This window comes from Manis javanica, chromosome 2 (assembly GCF_040802235.1).
Source record: "Manis javanica isolate MJ-LG chromosome 2, MJ_LKY, whole genome shotgun sequence".
Lineage (NCBI taxonomy): Eukaryota > Metazoa > Chordata > Mammalia > Pholidota > Manidae > Manis > Manis javanica.
The window spans coordinates 124,613-145,703 of NC_133157.1; the positions used below are offsets into that span (position 1 = coordinate 124,613).

The window sequence follows — 21,091 nt, forward strand, 5'->3', positions numbered from 1 at the left end:
AGCAGAAAGTTGTCCACAGGCCAGGGGCCTCCTGGAGGGTGGGGAGGAGACCGGCAGGCTAGCGGGAGCGCTGGCTCCTCTTCCGAGCCTTCTTCTGCCCCAAGTCGGGCCAGCACCCACGTGAAGAGTGAGTGAAGCGAGGCACAGGCAGAGCTGAGCAGGCCAGGGGTGCAGCAGCTGGCCCTGTTAGGACAGCACCCGGTGTCCCTTCATCACTGCCCCAGGCTGCTCCACCTGCTCAGAGTGGAGGACGTGTCTGAAAAATGACATCCCCCAGTGCAGGCCTTGACAGCAGAGTAGCGGGTAAAGACTCTGCAGCTCTGAGGTGTGACCAACTCTGTCACAAGAGCCCACGGGGACGAACCACAGGACCCCCAACACTCGGCTCCGGAGGGCGCCACCCTTCTGGCCCCCCCTCTTCCCCATCACATGCCGGGACTTCTCCCCACTGGGAACACATCCCGAGAAATGCCTTCCAAGAACCTTCATCTCAGCGTCTACTCCAGAGAATTCAACCCAAGACAAGCAGATGAGATGTTCTTGCCATTTAATTCTAACTTACAACACTGTACTCAAAGCATATTGCTTCATTACTGAGATTCTTTAAAGTCTGGTGACGCAAGTTTATGTTCCAGCACTTGGTCAGTTTTTAGATACAATCCATATACATTTGGTAAGAATGAGTATCTCCAGTCACATATATATCAAATAGGGTTTTTTAAAATATTCTAAAATCTTATTAGTTTCAGTTTATAAATTTTTGGTGCCAAGTTATCAGATACTTACATGTTAGACACACACACAGGACATTTAAGGATCCTGTCTTCCTGATCAGTTGTTACCATGGGGCTCCCAGGTGATTCTGAGCCCGTCAGCCTGGAAGACCTTTTGGGAACCACTTTCTTATCCAAGAAAAAGCATTTGCTGAGAGAACACCCCACCCACAAACTCCACCTGTGGAGAGGACCCTCCAACTGTCCAGGGCTCCTGGGCAACTCTGGCCAGAGAGAGGTGCTAAGTCAGCGTGGGCAGCAGCTGGAGGTAGCACCCTCTAGAAGGAAACCATTTTGGGACCCTGGAGGGGGGACAGGGAACAGTACTTACCGCAATCTCTGTTACTAAAATATCAGTAATACTTCCCAACACAGTGACAAAGTCGAAGACATTCCAGGCATCTCTGAAATAGTTCTGGAGAGAGAAAGAAGGGCAGTCAGTGCTAGTGGTGGGTGAAGGCCCTGCCAGACAAGGATTTGCAAGAAGTGGTCCCAAACCCAGAAGGGCACAACGGGAGAGATGAGCCACTCCAGGGATGTCCTTGCGGGACAGCACGAGGCAGTGAAGCAGACATGCCACCAGGCACCTCTAGGCCTGGACAGGTGCACAATTGAGAGCCATGTGTCCAGGGAGGAGTGACCTGGCTCCCTCCACCTCTAGGAGATGGGCGGGGGGCTCGGGGAATTCTCAGTTTAAACAGAGTCCTGCAGGTCCGCCTATGCAGAGGGAGCCAGACTGCAGAGTCCCAGAGGCTAAGACGGAGCCAAGTCACGTACCAGCACCCCAAAGGCGATGATCTTCAGCACGCACTCCATGGAGAACACGGATGTGAACACGATGTTCAGGCACTTCAGCATCAGCTCGTACTCATACGGCGCATCATAGAACTGCCAGGGGAATAAGTGCCATTGGCCAAGGGCTCAGCTGCCCCAAGACCCCCAGCAGGGACCTCTCCAGCCTCCTGTCAGAGCACAGGGGGGCAGACAGAACGAGATGCCCGCCTGGCACAGGGACACCCAGGGGAACGGGCACCCAGCACGGACCAGCCTGCAGGGTGCCCCAGCTCCCACACGTTGACAGGAGGAAGGTGGGCTCTCTGGCTGGTTTGAGCCAGTCCCGACCCCCAGCTAGCACCCACCAGCACCGCACGGGCCTCTCACACCTTCATCATAAGCACCACCGTGTTGAGGGCTATCATGGCCATGATGGAGTACTCAAAGGGCGGCGAGACCACGAATGTCCATGTCCTGTACTGGAATGACTGCTTGTTCTGGGGCATGTACCGCGTCAGGGGCTTGGCACTGATGGCGAAGTCAATGCAGGCCCTCTGCCCGGGGAGAAAGGAGCACTAAGAATTCAGGCCGGAGCCCACTGCACCCACCACACAGCTGCAGCCCCCACCCCCGCAGGGAGCCCCGAGCACCATGCAGCCTCTCGCGGCCCCTGCACCGGCCAGAGCCAAGCCGACGATGCGCGGCTCCTGGGCAGAAGGAAGCCTGGTGGCCCCTCCTGCACTCCCCACTGGGGGGCCCAGCAGGGCACCCACTGCGCACCAGTGCGTGGGGAGGGACGGGGCGCCCACCTCGTTCTTCTCCAGGCTGCATTCGGACATCGCCTTGTCCCCCTGCTCCTGGAAGGTGATGATGATCAGGGCCACGAAGATGTTGACGAAGAAGAAGGGGAAGACCACGAAGTAGACCACATAGAAAATGGACAGCTCCATGCGGTACCCAGGGCTCGGGCCCTGCTCCTCATGCGTGGCGTCCACGGAGTGTTTCAGCACCCTGGGCCGAGAGCAAATGCCAGGTGTCAGGAGAACTGATGAGGACGCAGCCCTGGGACAGTCAGGGCCTAACGCCACAGGTGAGCTTCCACACCTGAGCCCAGGGCCCAGCCCTGCTGCGTGGGCCTGCCGTCTCTCCCGGAGACGGGCCACCTTCCTGACGAGACCTGTGCTCAGGGTCTGAGACCTCCAAGGCCAGGCCTCCAGGGGCCTGAGGTCCTACTCCCAGAGGCTCTGCCTTGCTCACTCCCAGCTCTCACCTGCTCGTACTCACACCTGGCCCACCGGCTCATGCCCAGTTTCACCTGCCTTCAGAAAGCCCTGGGCTCAGAGCATCAACCCTACCTTCTGGGCAGGGGGGTTGTTCTCCCGGTGCCAAAGAAAGGCTCCTGCCATCTATCAAGGCACTGAACACACCTTGCTCTGGCCGCCTTTAACTGAACGCAGCAGGCCAGCCACAGAGGACGCCAGAGCTCCACACCCTCTGGCCTGCAGCCACTCAAAAATGGTTTCAGGTCACTATGCCGTGAGTTCTTTGGTTTGACTTCTTTTTCCCAGGCAGCCACTCTTGGAGGGCAGGGCTTATGTCTCACCTCGTAGGTACAAGGGCCTACAGGGTATTTGCTGAGCAACTGGAACAAAAATGAATGCAAAGTTCTGGCCTCCCGGCCCCAGCCCCTCTGCTCCAGCCGACCAGCCACGAGGAGCCCACGACACTCACATGGGCCACCCTTCTCCTGTGGACACCGTGAACAGTGTCAGCAGAGCCCAGAGCACGTTGTCATAGTGAAAGTCGTACTTCTTCCACTGTCGTGGCTGAGCTTCCACTTCCTCCTTCTCATAATCCAAGTACTGGCCCCTGGAATGAGAGCACAGAAGAGGCTAGAGGTGAAAGACAAAGGGTCCGAGATACCTGTTCTACGGACAGTGGTGTTTGAAGGACTGTGTGTTCGTTGGAGAAAGGAAAGCGTCTCCAACAAAAGGCCAAGAGGCAGCTGTGTTTCCATGTGCAAAAGAACACAGGTGGACCCCACCTCGCTCCACATACAAACATTAACTGAAAATGGATGACAGACCTGAATGCAAGAGCTGAAACTATGAAACGCTTACAACAGAAGGGGCCTCAAATTGGGGAATGGATTCTTAGAATGACACCAAAATCACAAGCAACAAAAGAAAATAATAGATAAATTAGACTTCATCAAAATTTAAAGCTTTTGTGCTTCAACAGACATCATCAACCCACAAAACGGGACAAAATATTCAGAGATCATCTCTCTGATAAGGGACTTGTGTCCAGGATATATAATGAACTATCACAATCAATGACAACAAAGACAACCCGATTAAGAGTGGGCGAAAGATGTGAACAGACATTTCTCCAAGGAAGACGTACAAATGGCCGGTGAGCACACATGAAAAGCACACGACTCAACAAAATGAGCCATCAGCAAAATGCAAACTGACACCACAAAGAGACACCACTTTCCTCCCACTGGGATGGTGGCGAAAAGGACAATGACAAGTGCTGTCAAGGAGATGCAGGAATCAGAGCTCTCACCCACTGCCGGTGGGGACATAAAATGGTTCGGCCGCTCTGGATGACGGCCTGGTAGTTCCTGAAACTCTAAACAGTCACCATGTGACCCATCGACTCTGCTTTTAGGTACATCCTCAAGAGAAATGAAAACATCTGTCCACAAAAAATCTTGCACACGTGTCCACAGCAGCATTAATCATAATAGACAAAAGGTAAAAACAACCTGAATGTCTAGCCAGCAGATGAAAGAAAAAATAAAACACAGCACATCTAGAGAAAGGGATAATCGACCAAAAAGAGGATGACGCCACAACATGGATGAGCCTTGAAAACACTGAGCTAAATGACAGGAGTTAGACACAGCACCACATGACTTCACGTACATGAAGTGTCCAGAACAGGGAAATCTACAGAGACAAAAAACAGGTCCGCGGCTGCTTAGGCTGGGGCTGTGGACTAAGAGGAAACAGCTAAGGCTATGGGGTGTTTGTTTGTTTCTTAACTGATGAAAATGTCCTGAAGCTGACTGTGGTGATGGTCACACATGCCTGAGAATACACGGAGCCCACTGAATTGTAAACCTTTAGTGGATGAATCATATGATACCTGGATTATATCTTGATAAAACTGTATTATACAAAACAAAGGATCCCATTGCAATGGGGAAAGGATGGTCTTTTCAAAAACTGGTGCTGCAACAACTGGATATCCATGTACAGAAAATGTATCGTTATTCATACCTCAGCGACACACAAAAAAATCAACTCCAGATTGATCACATATCGCAATGTGAAAGGCAAAAATAAAACTTTTGGGGAAAACATAAGAGGACATCTCTCCTGACCTTGGGATAACTATCCTCAACAGGACCCAAAGAGTACTAAAAACCACAAAGATAAATTGGCCTACATCACAAGCAAGACTTTATTCCTTGAAAGATGCCAACACAAGAATACCAAGTATCCCACAGAGAAGACATCCATACCCCATAGATCTGGCAAAGCATTCCTGTTCAGGACTTTAAAGAATCCCTACGAATCAACCAAAAAGAGACAGGACCGAGCTGGGAAAATGGGAAAAGACTTGCCCGGACACTTCCCAGGAAGGGGCGGCCAAGCGGCCCATCCACCTGGGAAGGGTGCTCATTCTCACTGGTCACCACCCACGTGCGGTCAACCCACAGATAAACGCCACTGCCCACACACGGGAAAAGCCAAAACGCAGAAGACAGAAGCCCCAGGAGTCCGCAGGATGTGGTGTGCTCGAGCCGCCATCCATGCTGGAGGGAGCGCGATGCCACACAAGTACTTGGCAGCACCTGCAAGAGCCCGGCTGGCCATGGCACCCAGAGGGGCGCACTCCCAACAGATACACAGACGGCCACAGCCATCCTGCTCACTGCAGCCTCGACTGGGAAAGCCCCTGCCCGCTGGTTTTGGAGGGGAGACAGGGGGGCACGTTCACACGAGGGAGCTTCACAGAGAGACCACTGGCCCGGCGCCCGCCCGCACCAACCCCCTCCTCCCTCCCTGGCCCCACCCCAGGAGAGCCTCTCCTGGATGCTCCGGGGTGGCCTGGCCTCACAGTGAGGTGGAAGTGGCCTCGGCCATCTGGTGGCCCCTCTGAGTGCTCCCTGCCCCGGCCCTGCCTCAGTTTACCTGCAGTCCCTCTCCAGCTCCTTGGACTCGTCAGTGCAGTAGAAGAACTTCCCTTTGAAGAGCTGCACCGCAATGACGGCGAATATGAACATGAAGAGCACGTAGACTATCAGGATGTTGAGGACGTTCCTCAGGGAGTTCACCACACAATCAAACACGGCCTGGAGGGGAGGGGGCAGCTGAGCGCAGGGTGGCTTCGGCACCGGGCGCTGCCTGACCCTGTGCTCCTCTCAGAGGGGTCATCTTGGCCTTGATGAGGTAGGTGGGAGGCGCTAGGAGAGGCGGATGGCAGGCAGGCTGGCGCCCAAGAACCTGGGGCTGCGGGTGTGAGCTGGTGCCCAGGCGGCCTGCATCAGGAGGGGCCGGCATGGAGAGACAGCAGTGGGGACAGGATGCGGCCAGCCCCTGCTCCTGCGCCCGAGCCCTGCCAGGGGGTCGTGCTCTGCCCCTGCCCATCAGTGGGAACCAACACTGGGCAGGGAAGCTGTGGGGCTGGGCCAGCTCCGGGACAGGGGCTCACAGCGTTGTCTTGTGGCCCAGAGGAGGCTGCCGTCCGTTACCATCACCACCTGGGCTTCCTTTCATGTGCTCCCCCACCAGGAGGCACAGCCTTGTCTGACTCCCACGCTGCCAAGCCTTGCCCTGGTCCCTGATTCTCAGAGCTCGGAAGGTGCACCTGCTCTGCTGTGCACAGCTGCAGGCCCACGACCATCTCCAGGGATGCTGCCTGGCACACTCCAGACAGCAGCCACTGCGCACCTGCCCAGGTCTGTGGTGCCCTTTACCCACCAGACCAGGCCCAAGTCCCCGACTGACAGAGAGGGCCTCTGGCTGCCCTCAGGTCACCTTCTAGCCTGTCCCTTCACCCGCAGGCTCGAAGCAAACTGCCTCCTTTAACTCCCATGTTGCCCAGTGCTTCTGACGCTTGCATCTGCAAGCTGTTCACCTACTTCCCTGCACACGGTTTGGGAGGATCAAATGACTTTAAGCACATAAAGCATTTCTCACAAGCTCAATGATTATTAGATTTTGGCACACTCCACGTTTGGCTTCACACTCTTTCCTTTACCGGGAACCTCAGCCATAACGTCCTTCAGGGTCGAGCCCGTCACGACTTCTCGGGAGCCCCGTCCTCCCTGCTTCGCCCGCAGGACCCCCTGCCTCTCTCGGCAGCCCCTCTCCCCTTGCCACAGCTGTGGGTGAAAACACACTGCCTGATGTGGTGCCGCTGGGTTAAGGAAAATTAGCCTTACAGGCCCCTGCTGAGAGTGATACTGGACTGGCTCTAGAGGGCCCGTCCCACCCACACACAAGACCCGAGGGAACCTGACGTGGGCCTCCCTCAGCACGGCTCCTCCCTACCCCACATGGGAAACTGCAGCGACACAGGGCCAGTCCCATGTGTGCATGTACACATGCATGCACAGTGCACCACATGCACACACCATATACTCATGTGCACACTGCACATGCAGGCAAACATGTACCTACCTGCATGCATTCCCTGCACACACAGGTGCACGCACATGTATGCACCTCCATGCACATGCATAAACACACACTCACCTGTGCACTCACACACATGGCCCTTACACTCCTGAGCCCCCTCTATGCTCTCACCTTGAGCTTGGGCAGTCGCTTGATGGTCTTCAGGGGCCGCAGGACTCGTAGGACGCGCAGGGACTTGATGGTGTTGATATCCTTTCCTTTGGACCCTCTAGGGGGAGAAGCCACATGCAGACAGGCAGGAGGCACATCTGTGCCCCCCGTTCCCACGAGGCTCCCAGGGTGGAGGTCACACTCCCTGTGTGTTATGTCTAGGGCCCCAGGGTGGAGGACCTAGGAGCAGGGAGGTCCTGGCCCTGCAGGCCCCACAGGCCACTGCGTCCCCTCCTATGGGAGCTGAGCCAAGGCCTCATCAGAGCAGACCAGGGCCAGGGCGGCGGGGCCTGGCGCCCAGGGAGCGCTGAGCCTCCAGATTGCAAGAACCCATTTCCCTGACCACATCAGCTGCTTCTATCACCCACCCCTCAGCCAGCTTCCTCCAGCCACCATGCTGAGAGCAGCAGTGGGCAGAATGCAGGAGGAGGGGGCCTACCCTGGGACCCCAGACACCACGGGGCAGCACAGGGAAGACAAGTGAGATGCCACTGTGTCCACTGATGCAAGAGCCCCTGGAGGGCAGCGCCTCCTGCTTCGCACGCTGGTGAGGGGCCACGGGGACGTGGGGGGCTCCCTGCCTGTCCACTCTCAGCTGCCCTAACACCCCCCCAGGCGACGTGAAACAGACAGAAAGGGAGATGAGCAGAAGGGCGGCAGGCCTGGAGGGAGGAAAGGAGAGGAAGAGGCCACGTCAGATGACCACGGAGGGAACGCATGACGCAGGGGGGTACGCAGAGCAGCAGGCCAAGGAGGGCGAGCAGCGGGAGGGAGTCAGAGAGGAGGAGAGAGCCGCGGGGAGGCAGAGACGTGAGACGTCAGGAAGGCCGCAGACAGGAGAGCCCACGGAGGCGGCAGAAACACAGGAAGGACGTCTGGTAAAGAAAATCTAGGGACCAGAAGCAAGCTCAGCAGCGCAGGGCCAGCGGGCCTGGACCCGGGCCCCTCGCAGGGGAAGCCGGAGCAGACCCAGGGGGCGCCCTCAGGCTGCAGGGGCCCAGGAGCCGTCAGACCCTGGGGCTGGTCAACATTCTCAGATGCAAGGCCACACCCCATTTGGAGGGCAGGGGCTGAGGGCTCAGCACCGAGGGGGCCTGACCCCATTCTGCCCACTTCACCCCAAGTTCCCAGGGAGCCTGAGAGAGCGGGGAGGGGACGGGGTCCTTGACGGTCTTCCTGGGCTCCAGCCAAGTCTGGTGAGAGGGAGCCGGGTAGCCCAAGCAGGCTCCATGGGCAAAGGGGAACTGGGGGCACCTCAGAGTCTGATCAAACACCCTTGAAACACCAAGCTTTTGGGTGGAAAAAGCCCAGCCTCCAGACCATCCCGTCAATTATTTCCATCACCCTGGTGCTCTGGACACCCCTCCTCAAACGAGCTTCCTCCAGTCACCCTGAGGAGACCAACACCAGGACAACGGGGGACAGGAGATCTGCATGGGGACCTGGGTGGGCAGGCAGACACCTGCGGGACACAGGAAGCGGGGCACCATTTCTGTCTCCCAGCAGATACGGTTCTGGGGGAGGCAGCCCTTTGGTGGTCTGTGTTCTGCGTTTCTCTCATGCCAGCTCAGGGCCTTTTGCACTGAGGGCCCCTGGTTGGGTCTCACCACATCGTCCCCACCCCTGCCCACTGTCTCATTCACAAGCCTCTCACTGATGCTGGCCAAGTCGCCCCCACCTTTTTATAAGAAGAGGGTTGGTTAAGACCTCCAGAGGAGGTGCCAGACATTGTAGGGCCACAGTCGTGGAGAGGAAAGAGGAAAGAAAGCTGAGTTCCCAGAAGTTGCTGTGGGAACTGGGACAGGGAGCTCTGGACAGGGATGGCAGGGCAGTGAGGCCCCAGCAGCTCCCTCCAAGCCTCCCTCCTCCCTGCCTCGGGGATCTGCGCTCCCAGCCGCCAGCACCCACTCAGAGCCCTGCTCTCTGGACGCCTCCCGCCCCCAACCTGGCCACGGGCCCGGGGATACAGCCCCTGCAGCATGCAGCCCCAAGGTGGAGGATGGGGTGGGGGCATGGCGACCGAACCGCCCAGGAAGGGTGCCAGGGGCTATGATGAGGGGCAGCGGGGGCACAGAAGGAAGGCATTACCCCATGAAGCTCCTACCGAGAGTCCAGCAACAGGAAGACAGAGAGAAGAGAGTCAGTGAGGAGGCCGTGCCAGGAGCAGCTCAGCCCACACCATCCTGGGCTTGGAGAAGGTGAAGACCCCTCCCTCCACACCTGCACCCACGACGGTCCTTCCTCATCTCTGCACGTGACCCCCACCCCTGCATCTCCCTCCTTCACCTCCACCTAAGGCCCCCATCCTGCCTCATGCCCACTGCCATGCAGGGTCTCAGGGAGCCAGTCCAGGCCCAGCCTCTAGGGACTCAGAGAAAGCAGCCTTTTGCCCCAACAAGTAAGATGCCCACCAGCACCCATCCGCTCTGGCTGATGAAGCAGTGCAGCCAAGTCAGACGCCGAGAGGCAGACGCCGATACGCTGGAGGCCTGCCCACCCGAGTTCAGAACCAAGAGCCAAGGCCCTGCGGTCTTGCCCTCCCAGCACAGCCCCGCCCCAAGACAGGCGCCCAGGGAGGCCGATGGGCCCGCCTTCCCAACCCATCTGTCTCCCGGACTGCGGCGCAGCGGACCCAGAAAGATGTGGGTACTTACGAGAAGGCAAATGCCACCAGGGCTCCACTGACCACAATGAAGTCCAGAATGTTCCACAGGTCACGGAAGTAGGCCCCAGGGTGCAGCAGCAATCCCAGATCGATCATCTTCAGGGAAGAAACACGCTTTCAGGCAGGACACTTCAGAAAGGGGGCAGGGCCAGGCCCCAGAGTTGGGGGTTTGGGGAGAAAGATGCCGCTCAGGTCACCTCCCCCAGCGCCCGCAAGCAAGAGAGGGTACAAGTCCCAGGTCATGCCCTCCCGGGGAGGTGGTCACAGCCTAGGTGACGCCATCCCAGGGAGGGGTCACAGCCAGGTCACACCCTCAGGGGAAGGGGTCACAGCCTAGGTCACGCCCCCCCAGGGGAGGGGTCACAGCCCAGGTCACACCCTCCGGGGAAGAGGTCACAGCCTAGGTCACGCCCCCCCAGGGGAGGGGTCACAGCCCAGGTCACACCCTCCGGGGAAGAGGTCACAGCCTAGGTCACGCCCCCCCAGGGGAGGGGTCACAGCCCAGGTCATGCCCTCCCAGGGAGGGGTCACAGCCCAGGTCACACCCTCCCAGGAAGGGGTCACAGCCCAGGTCACACACTGTCAGGAGAGGGGAGATGGCCTGAGTCCCATCCTCTGAGGGTCTCAGTGGGCCTCTGGACCTCAATGCCATTGACCCAAATAGCTCTACAGAGTCAGGACAGGCTGGAGCCCTGCCCTGACCTCCAACTCTCCTAGAGACTGAATGAAACCCTCCCCCATGGGGGCTGCAGGCGCATGTGGCCCCAGGGGACTCACACCCCGCCCAGACCCTCCGAGGGTCAGCTGCATGCAGCAGAAGGGAGAGCTGTGGGGTCCACAGGGACCTGGTTCTGCACCCCCAGGGCTGCGGTCACTGTGAGCCACAGCCTCCCCATCTGGGCAAGGGAATGACAGCGCCTCCCCCAGGAGCCTGCGGGAGTGAGGGGGCAGAGCTGGAGGGTGCACACACACATAAAAGCTGGCCTGCGCCATGAGTGTGGGCACCCAAGGGCACCTCACGCCACCTGTGTGGATGCCGCACTGGCCACCCAGGTGTTGACAAAGGAGCAATGCCTATTAGGGGACAAAGGCCACAGGGAAATGGTCAGGCCTTAGCTTGCCAGCTGGCACCAGAGCCCTTTCAAGAGGAAGTCTTCAGCACCCACCTGCCTCCATCTTTGGGCACTGAGGACACCACCCTCTCCCCAGGCACTCCTTCCTCCCAGCCTGATGTCACGGGCCCTTCTCTGCTGCTACAGGACGGTCCTGAGGGGTGCTGAGCCCACACCTGCTTAAGGAAGTCTGTAGCCCTTAGTCAGAAATGTGGAGGAGACCAGGTACAGCGTTGGTGAGCTCTCCCGGGGTGGACACTGAATCCCTAGTGAACTGGCCTCTCGTCTCCAAAGCACACCTTACACATGTGGGCCCATGAGAGCTCACGTCTCCACACATGTGTGTGCACACCCTCTCATGAGCACACGCATTCCTAGGAGGTGACAGGCCTTGTCCCGTCTTGGTCCTAAGGGAAGAGGAGCAGGTGGGGTCCCCAGGGCCACCACACATCTCACCTTTATCACCATTTCAAACGTAAAGACGCCTGTGAAAATGTAGTCCATGTATTTCAGAGCCTAGAACCAAAGGGAGGGTTGCCCTTGAAGGCGAGGCTGGAAGTGGGGTACAGTGCCATTTCAGCAGCACTGCGTCTTCCCCCAGGTCCCAGAGAAGACGGCCCATCAGCCATGTCATAGGGAGGGGAGACCTGGCAAGTGTCCCTGCGGCTGCAGGCCCCTCCGGCAGCGGCCCAGATGCTGACCCTGGGCTCGCCCCCTGCTCTTCTCTGTAATGTGGGCTGGACCTTCACCCCGTCCCCGAGGAAGGAGCCTGGTGAGCAGACAGGATCACCCTCCACAGCCTGACAGCGGCACTCACGTTGTTCCTGGGCGAGTCTGTCCGCACAGGATCCTCGGCAGCCAGGGCGATGCTGCTCAACGCAATGACCACAAGGATGACCATCTCAAAGTACCGCATGGTCACGATGGAGTGGCAGAGGCGACGGAGCCTGGAGGGCAAAGCCGGGTCACCTGAGGCCCACAGACAAGCAGGCACTGATCCCTAAGAGCCCCCAGAGCAGCGCTAGGGAGTCTGCAAAGCCACAGCAGGGCCACAGGCCAAACGGATCTGGCCCTGTTTGCAGATGTAAAGGTCTGCAGGTGCACAGCCATGCCCCCGCACTGACCTACTGTGTGTGCCGTCAGTGGGATGAGGGGGCTGTTGAGAGCACCCACACCCCTGGGCAGAGCAGGCCTCTGCTGAGGGCCCTGGAAATCCTTCAGGCCTGGGCCGGGTGTGGTGGCCTGGTCTGACCCCGAGTCAGTGATCCATGTGTGCCCAGCAGCTGCCCGCCTTCACTCACTGTCAGCACTCTTGGCCACTACCCTGCTCCTCAGACACCTCTGGACACCAGTAGCTGTGTAGACACACACCTCCAGGAGACACTCAGCTACGGACAAACACTACACCACAGGGGCCAGCGCGTCTGGGGAGGCCGCTGTGCGGGTCAGGGAAGCCCATCCCTGGCGGCTGTGTGATGAGCGGGAGGGCCAGTGCCTCTCCCGCCACTGAGAGGTGTGTCCCCAGGGTGCATCCTCTGCACCAGCCCTCAGACCCCTTCCCACCCCAAGGACTTTCCACCAGGAAGGACTGCCTGCCACACCCACCCACCCCTCTCCCTTTGAGGGGCTGTCACACTCACCCCCCATCGCTCCACCTCTTGGCCTCTGTGCCCACCAAGGGGCCCCAGGCCCTGATGACCTGCTGGCACTCCCCCCTCACCGAGCCGCCTTCCACCTCTGAAGCCCACAGTGGGTTCCCCTGCTCTGCACGCCAGTGCCGGCTCCCCCCTTATCTTGATCCTTGACCGCCCTTAGGGCTCAGCTTACAGCTGCCACTTGACTCCTGCCTCCAGGAACAATGCATGACCTCTGTTGCCCTGGAGAGCGAGCCCCCAGCTCACCTTTCCCACACTGGGTTTGCTTGACGGCCACCTGCCCCTCCGTGCTGCTGGTGCCAGCGGCAGGGGGCATCTGCCCCCACTGCCACCTGGCTCCTAACCCAGCAGAGCAGTGTGTGGACGGGAAGAAGGAGCGCAGGAAGGAGAACGGAGGGCGGGGAGGAGACACTGCCGGGCTCCAGGCCATTGGCCTTGCTGCCCTGAGCCCCTGTGTGGCCAGGCGGCTGCTCTGCGGCTCCACGGTCACCCAGGCCAGAGTGCTCTCCCCCCGCTTCCACCAGTCTCACCCGCCCCCTCCAGGCCCCACCGACCTTCCCTCCTTGACCTCAGTGCCCACAACAGTCCACGTCTCTGTTCCGGCCTGTGCTCCGCCCAGTGCTCACACCACCTGACAACTCTCGGGCGTCACTTATCTTGTTTACTGCCTGTCTCTCCCACTAGCACAGAGCTTAGTAAGGATGGGGTTCCTCCTCTGTTCTGGTCACCACTATGAGTCCCCAGTACCTAGAGCGCTATTTGGCCCTAAACACTAACAAACTAACGAAGCAGCTGGGCTGGTGAGTGGACAAAAAATGCAGGATGACCACACAAGCTGAGGCGTGGAAACACGGACGGGCCCGTGAGTGACTGTGATGCGCACACAGGACGCGTGCACGGTGGGCATGGTGGGAGCATGGACAAGCGGAGCCCATGAGCATGTGGGCTGTAAGCCGCTGTGTGTGTGGAGATGAACGAATGCCACGGTGAAGCTGAGGGCAAGGGTCCAGGGCCTTCTGGCCCCCAGCTCCACCCCCGAGACCAGGTCTGTCTGGGGAAAGCTGTGCACCTCCCTACGCTTCACCACCTCATCTGCAGCGAGGCCACAACAGTGTGTGTTTTACGGAGGGCTGTGACCACCAGGACGTGGACATGTGCACGGTGCATGGAACCGCTGTCTGTTGGGCCACGTCTACATGGCCACCCACCCACCCGCTGGGCCACATGTGCACACAGCTGTCACATGCATGTGGGTCACGGCTGTGCACAAAGGGCAGATGAAAGAGACTCACAGGTTGGTGGGGCTCAAACAGAACATGGAGCTATATGGGACAATGGGTCGGGGTCCGCTTCTCATCCCATCATCAGCTTCTGCCTCCTTCTTCCCGTCTGCTTGGCTTTCCAGGTCCACATGACCACCTAGGAGGACACAGGCCAGGTTAGGGAAGTGGCACATACAGACCCACACCACGTAGGCCTCACCTGGGCACCAGATACCCTCCCAGCTCCAACCCCCCGCGAGCAGACCAGGTCTCCGTGGACCCGCCCGGCAGAGGGCATGCGGCTAAGAACTGCATCACACGAGACTCCCTCTGATCATGGTCAGGACCCGCTGAACTGCGCGGGGCCAGGACTGAGCCAGCACTGGAGATCTGGGGTTGTGTGTCCCTGAGACTCCAAGAGGCCCCTCATCTCTCACTTGCCCAGGGTCAGGGTGGGAGAGCAGTGCCCCGACCTCCACTGAGGCTTTTAGTCCAGATGTTCTAACAGCACCAAAGCCCCCACAGCCCCTGAGACCAGGGTCTTTAGGCTCCCACTCTCCCCACCCAGAGTTGACACCATAAGAAAAAGCAGCATGAGGGTGCCTCTGCAGGGGCTGAGGGCCAACAGGGAGGGGCCGGGGACCTTTCCTATTTGTTAGTGCAGGAAAACAGAACTAAGGGCCCTGGACCACATACACTCTCCTGAACTGGGCGGTTCCATCTGACCCAGCCTGGGATTCTCAACTTCAGGACCCAGCAGAGGCCCCTCCAGGCCAGGGGCTGCAGAGGACGCAGGCCCCCAACCCCCATGTGTTCTTGTTCTGCTCCCCACACTTCCCTCCCCTTCCTCACGGCCCCCACCTGCGCTCGGCTTGGCCCCCACAGACCAAACTCCCTGAGATCAAAGCAGCCATGACCTTTGTCCTCATCCAGCAGCTTTGCTGTCTGTGCTCTATGCCTAGCACTTTGCCCACAGTGGTTTTCCGTTTTTGACTATCCTAATGCACATTTCAGTTCTGGTGGGTCAGAGTTCCTGAGACCTCAGGGATGCCAAGGGCAATGACTTGGAGCCAATCCTCACTGCTGGACCTCATTTTTCACTTCTTAAAAGAAACATCAGAGCAAGGAGGATGCTGATGGGCAGCAGGAATGAGGCAGTTAGTCCAGAGCCTGTGCGATGGCCAAGGCTCCAAGCCTGGCCCCAACCGGGGGCCTCTCAGACCTGCAGAGCGCAGGGGGCCAGAGAAGCCCTGAGCCTCGGGAAGCTGTCAGCCTGCCACCATCCAGCACTGCCGGATTTCTCTGCAGCAGGAGTAAATTACACAATCTTCCATCAAAGCAATTGGTTTATTCACGATGTTAAAAAATTCTATCTATTGATTTAATTTGTGAGACTATCTCCTAAGGAGACCACATTATCTCCTAATGCACACAAAAATCTGTATTCACAAAGGTGTTTGTTATAAGTTCTTCTACAATAACAGAAAAAAACTAACATGTACAACCACAGGAGACTGACTTTACAATATTTACATGAAGTATCATACTAAGGATATTAAAAATGCCTACAAATAGTTGAAATGACAAAAGAGAAAGCTTCCAGTATTATGAGCTAAAAAGAGGCTACATACTTGTATATCCCAGAAGAGCTCAACTACAAAAAATAACATATATGGGGAGAGAAATAACACCAAAGAAATAACTCTGAATGGGCTCTGACAATCTTTTTAATTCTCTTCGCTACACTTTAAACATTTAAAAAAAAAACCTCCATGATGGGCATGCATCACTTTTTTTAAAAAGTATCATTTTAAAACCACAGCTTTACAGACTCTTCCACAGTAACAGTAAAGCAAACCCGAGGATAAGTAAACAGGGAGCAAAGAACCAATATGGACTCAGTGAAGAACTGCTGCTCAAAGCAACAGGCGCCCGAGCCTGGATGGAAACACAACGTCCGAGACAGATGCACAACAGTAACATCGGTTAAGGCAAAGCAGACCAAGAAAGAAGGGGAGAGTCGAATGACGACCGCATCAGGCTAAAAGTGAGTTCACTGATGGGCGCAGGCTGCTGAAAGAGACTTCACAGGAACAAGTGCTAAACTGCAGAAACAGGAGAGCCCCAGCAAGGAGGCCAGATACAGAGGCAAGGAGCCCCGGCCCCTTGCTCCCCACGGCACTCGGGGGCCGCGCACCATCTCCGTCTTCCAGATTAAGGAACTGAGACCCTACCTTGTGGGGACATGATGTTCTTGCTGGGCCAAGAACCCTGAGCTCAAGCTCACCGAGAGGCAGGGGCAGAGTGAGGATTCAGCTGAACTGAGCCTCAAAAGGGCTCAGGTCAGCCCCAAGTGGGGGTGCCCTGGGCTTCTGGGAAAGCAACTGCAAACCGTCTCTGACAAAACACGGCACGTCTGGCTCACAGAACCTCCAGGTGAAGGCAGCCCTTCTGCATGTGAAGAGAATTCAAGGTCTAATATCGCAAGACAACCACATGTCAGAAGAATTTCTCTCCTACACACTGAGAAGGGTCATGTGCCATCCTTGGGAGAATTGAACAAGTCCATCAATTCATTTTCTGTAAGGCTTCATTATCTCACAAAACGCCAACTGAGGAAGGGTGGGTTAAGGTCAATCATATATAAACCCAAAATAAAAAACATATAAAGAAGCAATATAACCAGGATAAAAGACAGCAGAAACAAGTCCTAGGTTTATATCTGCCATGGACTTCAGATAGAGAACTTTTTTTTAGATGAGGAATATAAAAATAAACATAAATATGTAAAGAAATATAAAAAATGAATTCTAAAGAAACAAGCAATAAAAGTCTGTAAAATTGACCTAGAGTTTCCATGCCTGAGACAGAGAAGCTTAACATGGACTCAATCCGCCCCCTGAAAACGACTATAAAAGCTCAACAAAGTGCAAACCGTAACGGTTTAACGGCACTGGGGGCCAGTAACTGTGGGGGGTCCTGGAGGAGGGCCCCGGGAGGTGCCCCTGCGTGCGTGCCAGCTGTTCCCCAAGTCTGTTTTCCTATTTGTTAGTGCAGGAAAACAGAACTCAAGCAGAAAGTAGCACAGGGACTGGGAGGAGAGAAGACAGGAGTTTGAGTAGGATAAAGCGGCGGTGAGAGGCAAAATGCCAGAGAGGAGAGATGGGGAGAAGGGAGGCCCTCACTCGGTCGCTGCCGATCCCCACGGGCACTGCTGCCATGTGCGGGATGAGGCTGGCCTCCACTAGAAGCCAGTGCCTGCAAGGAGCCCCCCTCAGAGCGGAAAGCAGTGTCGAAGGCCGATACTGGGTCCCTAAGCCAATACAGATTTAACTGTGATACCCTATTTTATTAGACTTGTTCTTAATCTTGTTAGTATTCTAGTTACAGAGCTGCATAGACCTTGAATCGTTCAGGCTTAACCCTGCTCTTTCCTACAAGGCTTATTACTGCCGGTGCTCAACCTTTCCAAGAATGCACACATGGTGCACAGCAGGATGTGTGCACTTCAGGAGGACGGAAAATGCTATCACAGGGGCTTTAAGAAAAACTCATTATAGAGCTAAATGGTCACCACAGAAGACAGAATCTCACCTCCAGTGGGACATGATTGTAAACATAAATAAAGTAGCTTAAAATGCAGAAGGTAAGTACACATTTCGGTGGAAGCTTTTTGTTTAAAAAAGAAGACGTAAGAGAAAAAGTCCCTCAGAAGAGAGGCAGAAACACATTCAATAGTTCTTGGTCATCTGTTAGACTGTTTTCTGCACTGAGCTGCATGTTTCAAACTATTCAAAATAACTGCGTTACATATACACGCACACAGACACACACACACACACACACACACACACACACAGTAAGAACTCACAGATCTGCAGAGAGATTTCAGTGCACCTCCTCAATTACCAGGGGGCTAACCAGGCAAAATACCAGTGAATATGTAGAATATTTACCAAGATAACTAATGAACTTGATTTAGCAGACAAATATAAAACACCCAGGGTTCCCAAATTAGAGGAAACATATTCCCCTTAAGCACACATGGGATATTCATAGAATTTGACCATATACTGAGCCTTGAGGCAACTGCAGAGACGATCATTCAGATCGTGTTTCCTAATCACAATGCAATTAAGTTAGAAATTAAGGCAATAATCAGAAATAAAAAGATTAATTTAGAATTTACTGTTGGGAACTAAAAGGAGACTTTAAAGAGCTCATGAGTCAAAATTATATATTCACAGACAGTATAACTATGTCTACCTAGAAAACAATCTATAGAAAAATCATTTAAAGGAACAAGAGTTTGTCTGGTAACTCTGGCTAGAAACAAAACTGACAGACAAAAACTACTTGTGTTTCTAGACAGTAGGAGCAAATAATCAGAACATACAATTTTTTCAAAAATGCCACTTTAAAAAGATAAAGTATAAAAAGACAAATTTTACTTCTTAGGAATTTTAGAGCAGTGAAACCACTCAGCATGACACTGTAATGGTGGACACATGGCTTCATACATTTGTCCAAACCCTTGGGATGTAAGCCACCAAGAGTGGCCCTAACATGAACAGGAGACTTCAGGTGATCAGGACACGTCTACGCAGGCTCACAGACTGGCAAACGCACTCTGGTGGGGGATGCTGACAGTGGGGAAGTCAGTGCATGCAGTAGCAGGGGATGGAGAGAAAATCTCTTTAGTTTCCATTTAATTTTACTGTGAACCTAAAACTGCCCTAAAAAAAAAACCAAAAAGACAAAATTTTTGGCATAGGAGAAAGATACTAACACAAAATCAAAGACATTAGACAAAAAATCATATAACCTCACATTTGAATTACAAATGCCTAAAGAATGTATATGTTCTTCTCTTTAAAAAGAAATAGAAGTCCTGAAAAGACTGAAAGCAGTTAAAACCCAGTAGCAAAGACCACCCTAAAAAATACTATTTCTCATCCCTGAGATGAAAGTCCCGTGGCAAGCGCTGACGTAAGGACACGCTCCCAGGAGCAACCGGGCGGCAGAACGGGGAGAGAGGAGCTGAGCACGAGTGACGCTTTGGGGAGCCTGGCCCAGCAGTGGCTGCCCGCGCCAGGCACTGGGCCTCAGCTGGCCGGACCGAGCGGCCCTTCCCTGCCAGCGCCACTAGGCATGCTGGCTTGCCCGCCCGTACTGCCACTGCCCGGCCTCTGCATGGGGCGGAGCACCTCCGGCCATCAGGCGCAGTTCTCTGAGGAGGAGCCACAGAGGCCGCTGGGTTTAAGCACCTGCAGCACGCAAGCAAGTAAGGAGCCACTTTGGAAAGGGGGCCCGCCCAGGGCAGCGCCCGGCACTGCCTCCCTGCAGCAGGCATTAGGAAGATGGGGATCACCCTGCCTAGGGAGGACACTTTTCACATAGGAATTCATCTACTTCTAAGAAAAGAAGGAAGGCCCCTCCCTGCCCTACGACAACCCTCTGAGCACTGCTTGCAGCCAGTGAGAACCTCCACAGCCCGACCTCTCGTTCTCCTCCACTGACTTGCATTCCAAACAGCCTCCCCAGTCTCCTGCTACTAAAAGTTGACCTCCATCATGTCCCTCCACTCTTGCCTGTGGCTTACCAAGTCTCTAGATGGTGGTTGGCAAACATGGGCGATCTTGCCGCCCAGAAGTATGTGACGATGTCTGGAGACATTTTCTATTGTTACTACAGCCTGCGACTGACAGCCAGGGAGCGGAGGGCAGGGATGCACTGCACGCACGGGCCACCAGCAAGGCTGCCACAGTGCCAGTTCAGAGGCCTGCTTCAGGGTGAGCACCAGGGAGCCAGACGCAGGGGCAGGAGGGCTGTGCAGAACAACGCCCTGCATGATGCAGCGGCCAAAGCCAGAGAGCGAGAAACACTACAGGACAGTTGATAGTTTCCTCAGATAAACGGTACAAATTGTTAAAGACTGAAAGAGGTATAGACTGATTGAGCAAAGTCAAATGAGTAACCTTGGTTGGCTCCTGATTCAAAAAAATCAATTGTAAAAAGTTATTTCTGAGAGAAATGGTAAAATTTGAACTCGGGGAAGGTATTAGATAATATTAAGGAATCACTGTCAACATTGTTAGGTGTAATAATGAGCTGTGGTTGCCAAACCCTTAAATGTCGGAGATGTGTGTGCAGTCGCCTCTGAAACGAGGCGCTGCAGAGGAGTGCAGGAAGGCCGGGGACACCTGGCTGACTCGAGGGCAGGTGACAGGGACACGGGGGCTCCTTATGCTTGTGTCTCCACGTGCAGTGTTTCCATTTCCCATGATAGAAAGAGTTTCATGAAAGAGACATAGAGAGAAAACACAGGCATACAAAGGAACAATTCAGACTAATGACTGGCTTCTTCACAGAAACCGCAGGAGGCAGAAGACGAGGGAACAAACAGTCTCAATACATTCAGAGAAAATAACAAAACTGTATTACATGCAAAGTTTAACTAGTTGTCACAAACCATGGCAAAATAAAAATTTTTCAGGCAAACTGAGAGACTTCACTAGCCTCAAGCCTCACTAAAAGAAATGGGGAATAAACCTTCAGGAATAAAAGATTCATCAAGGGAAGGAAGGTGGGAAGGAGAACAGGAGGGAAGGAAGGAAATCAGAACCGTGAAAGTGGCCATAACTACGAATCTAGCAGAAACTGAAGGGATCAGAGGCCGGCGGCCGTAGACAGTGACAGTCCCCTGCACTCAGATCTCTCCTCATGCCTTCCACAAGTCACGTGGTGCATAAGGCGAGGTAACGATCATCCCCCGTCAATGCCTCAGCACACAGGAAGTAGGAAAAGCAGAACCGTGAATGTACGTGCAAGCGGGGAGACAGACCCCGGACACCTGCAGGAGCAGGCAGGGACCGAGTGCAGGGGCGCGAGCGCGGCGGCCCCAGTCATGTGCAATGTGGCCGCATCAGCTAGTTCATCCACAGAAGCAGGGCTGCACCTGGACACAGGACTACTGAGTGCGG

The 21,091-nt window shown here is 55.3% G+C and overlaps 1 protein-coding gene across 11 annotated transcripts in view; it reads right to left on the reverse strand.

Annotated features, from left to right (window-relative positions):
- CACNA1B (calcium voltage-gated channel subunit alpha1 B) overlaps positions 1-21,091 on the reverse strand; it is a 180,455-nt gene that overhangs the window by 52,134 nt on the left and 107,230 nt on the right. For 10 of the 11 annotated variants that reach the window (XR_012124599.1, XM_073220677.1, XM_073220671.1 and 7 more), the window contains 11 exons: positions 14,139-14,265; positions 12,009-12,138; positions 11,648-11,707; positions 10,069-10,175; positions 7,376-7,472; positions 5,756-5,916; positions 3,279-3,416; positions 2,357-2,558; positions 1,937-2,101; positions 1,551-1,661; positions 1,105-1,188 (listed from right to left, as the gene is read on the reverse strand). Coding sequence is in view for 10 of the 11 variants with exons in the window: in XM_073220677.1 (XP_073076778.1) it covers positions 1,105-1,188; positions 1,551-1,661; positions 1,937-2,101; positions 2,357-2,558; positions 3,279-3,416; positions 5,756-5,916; positions 7,376-7,472; positions 10,069-10,175; positions 11,648-11,707; positions 12,009-12,138; positions 14,139-14,265 (1,382 nt within the window). In the remaining variant the exon portion in view is untranslated. The remainder of the gene's footprint in view (positions 1-1,104; positions 1,189-1,550; positions 1,662-1,936; positions 2,102-2,356; positions 2,559-3,278; positions 3,417-5,755; positions 5,917-7,375; positions 7,473-10,068; positions 10,176-11,647; positions 11,708-12,008; positions 12,139-14,138; positions 14,266-21,091) is intronic. The other variant, XM_073220664.1, reaches the window with a different exon arrangement.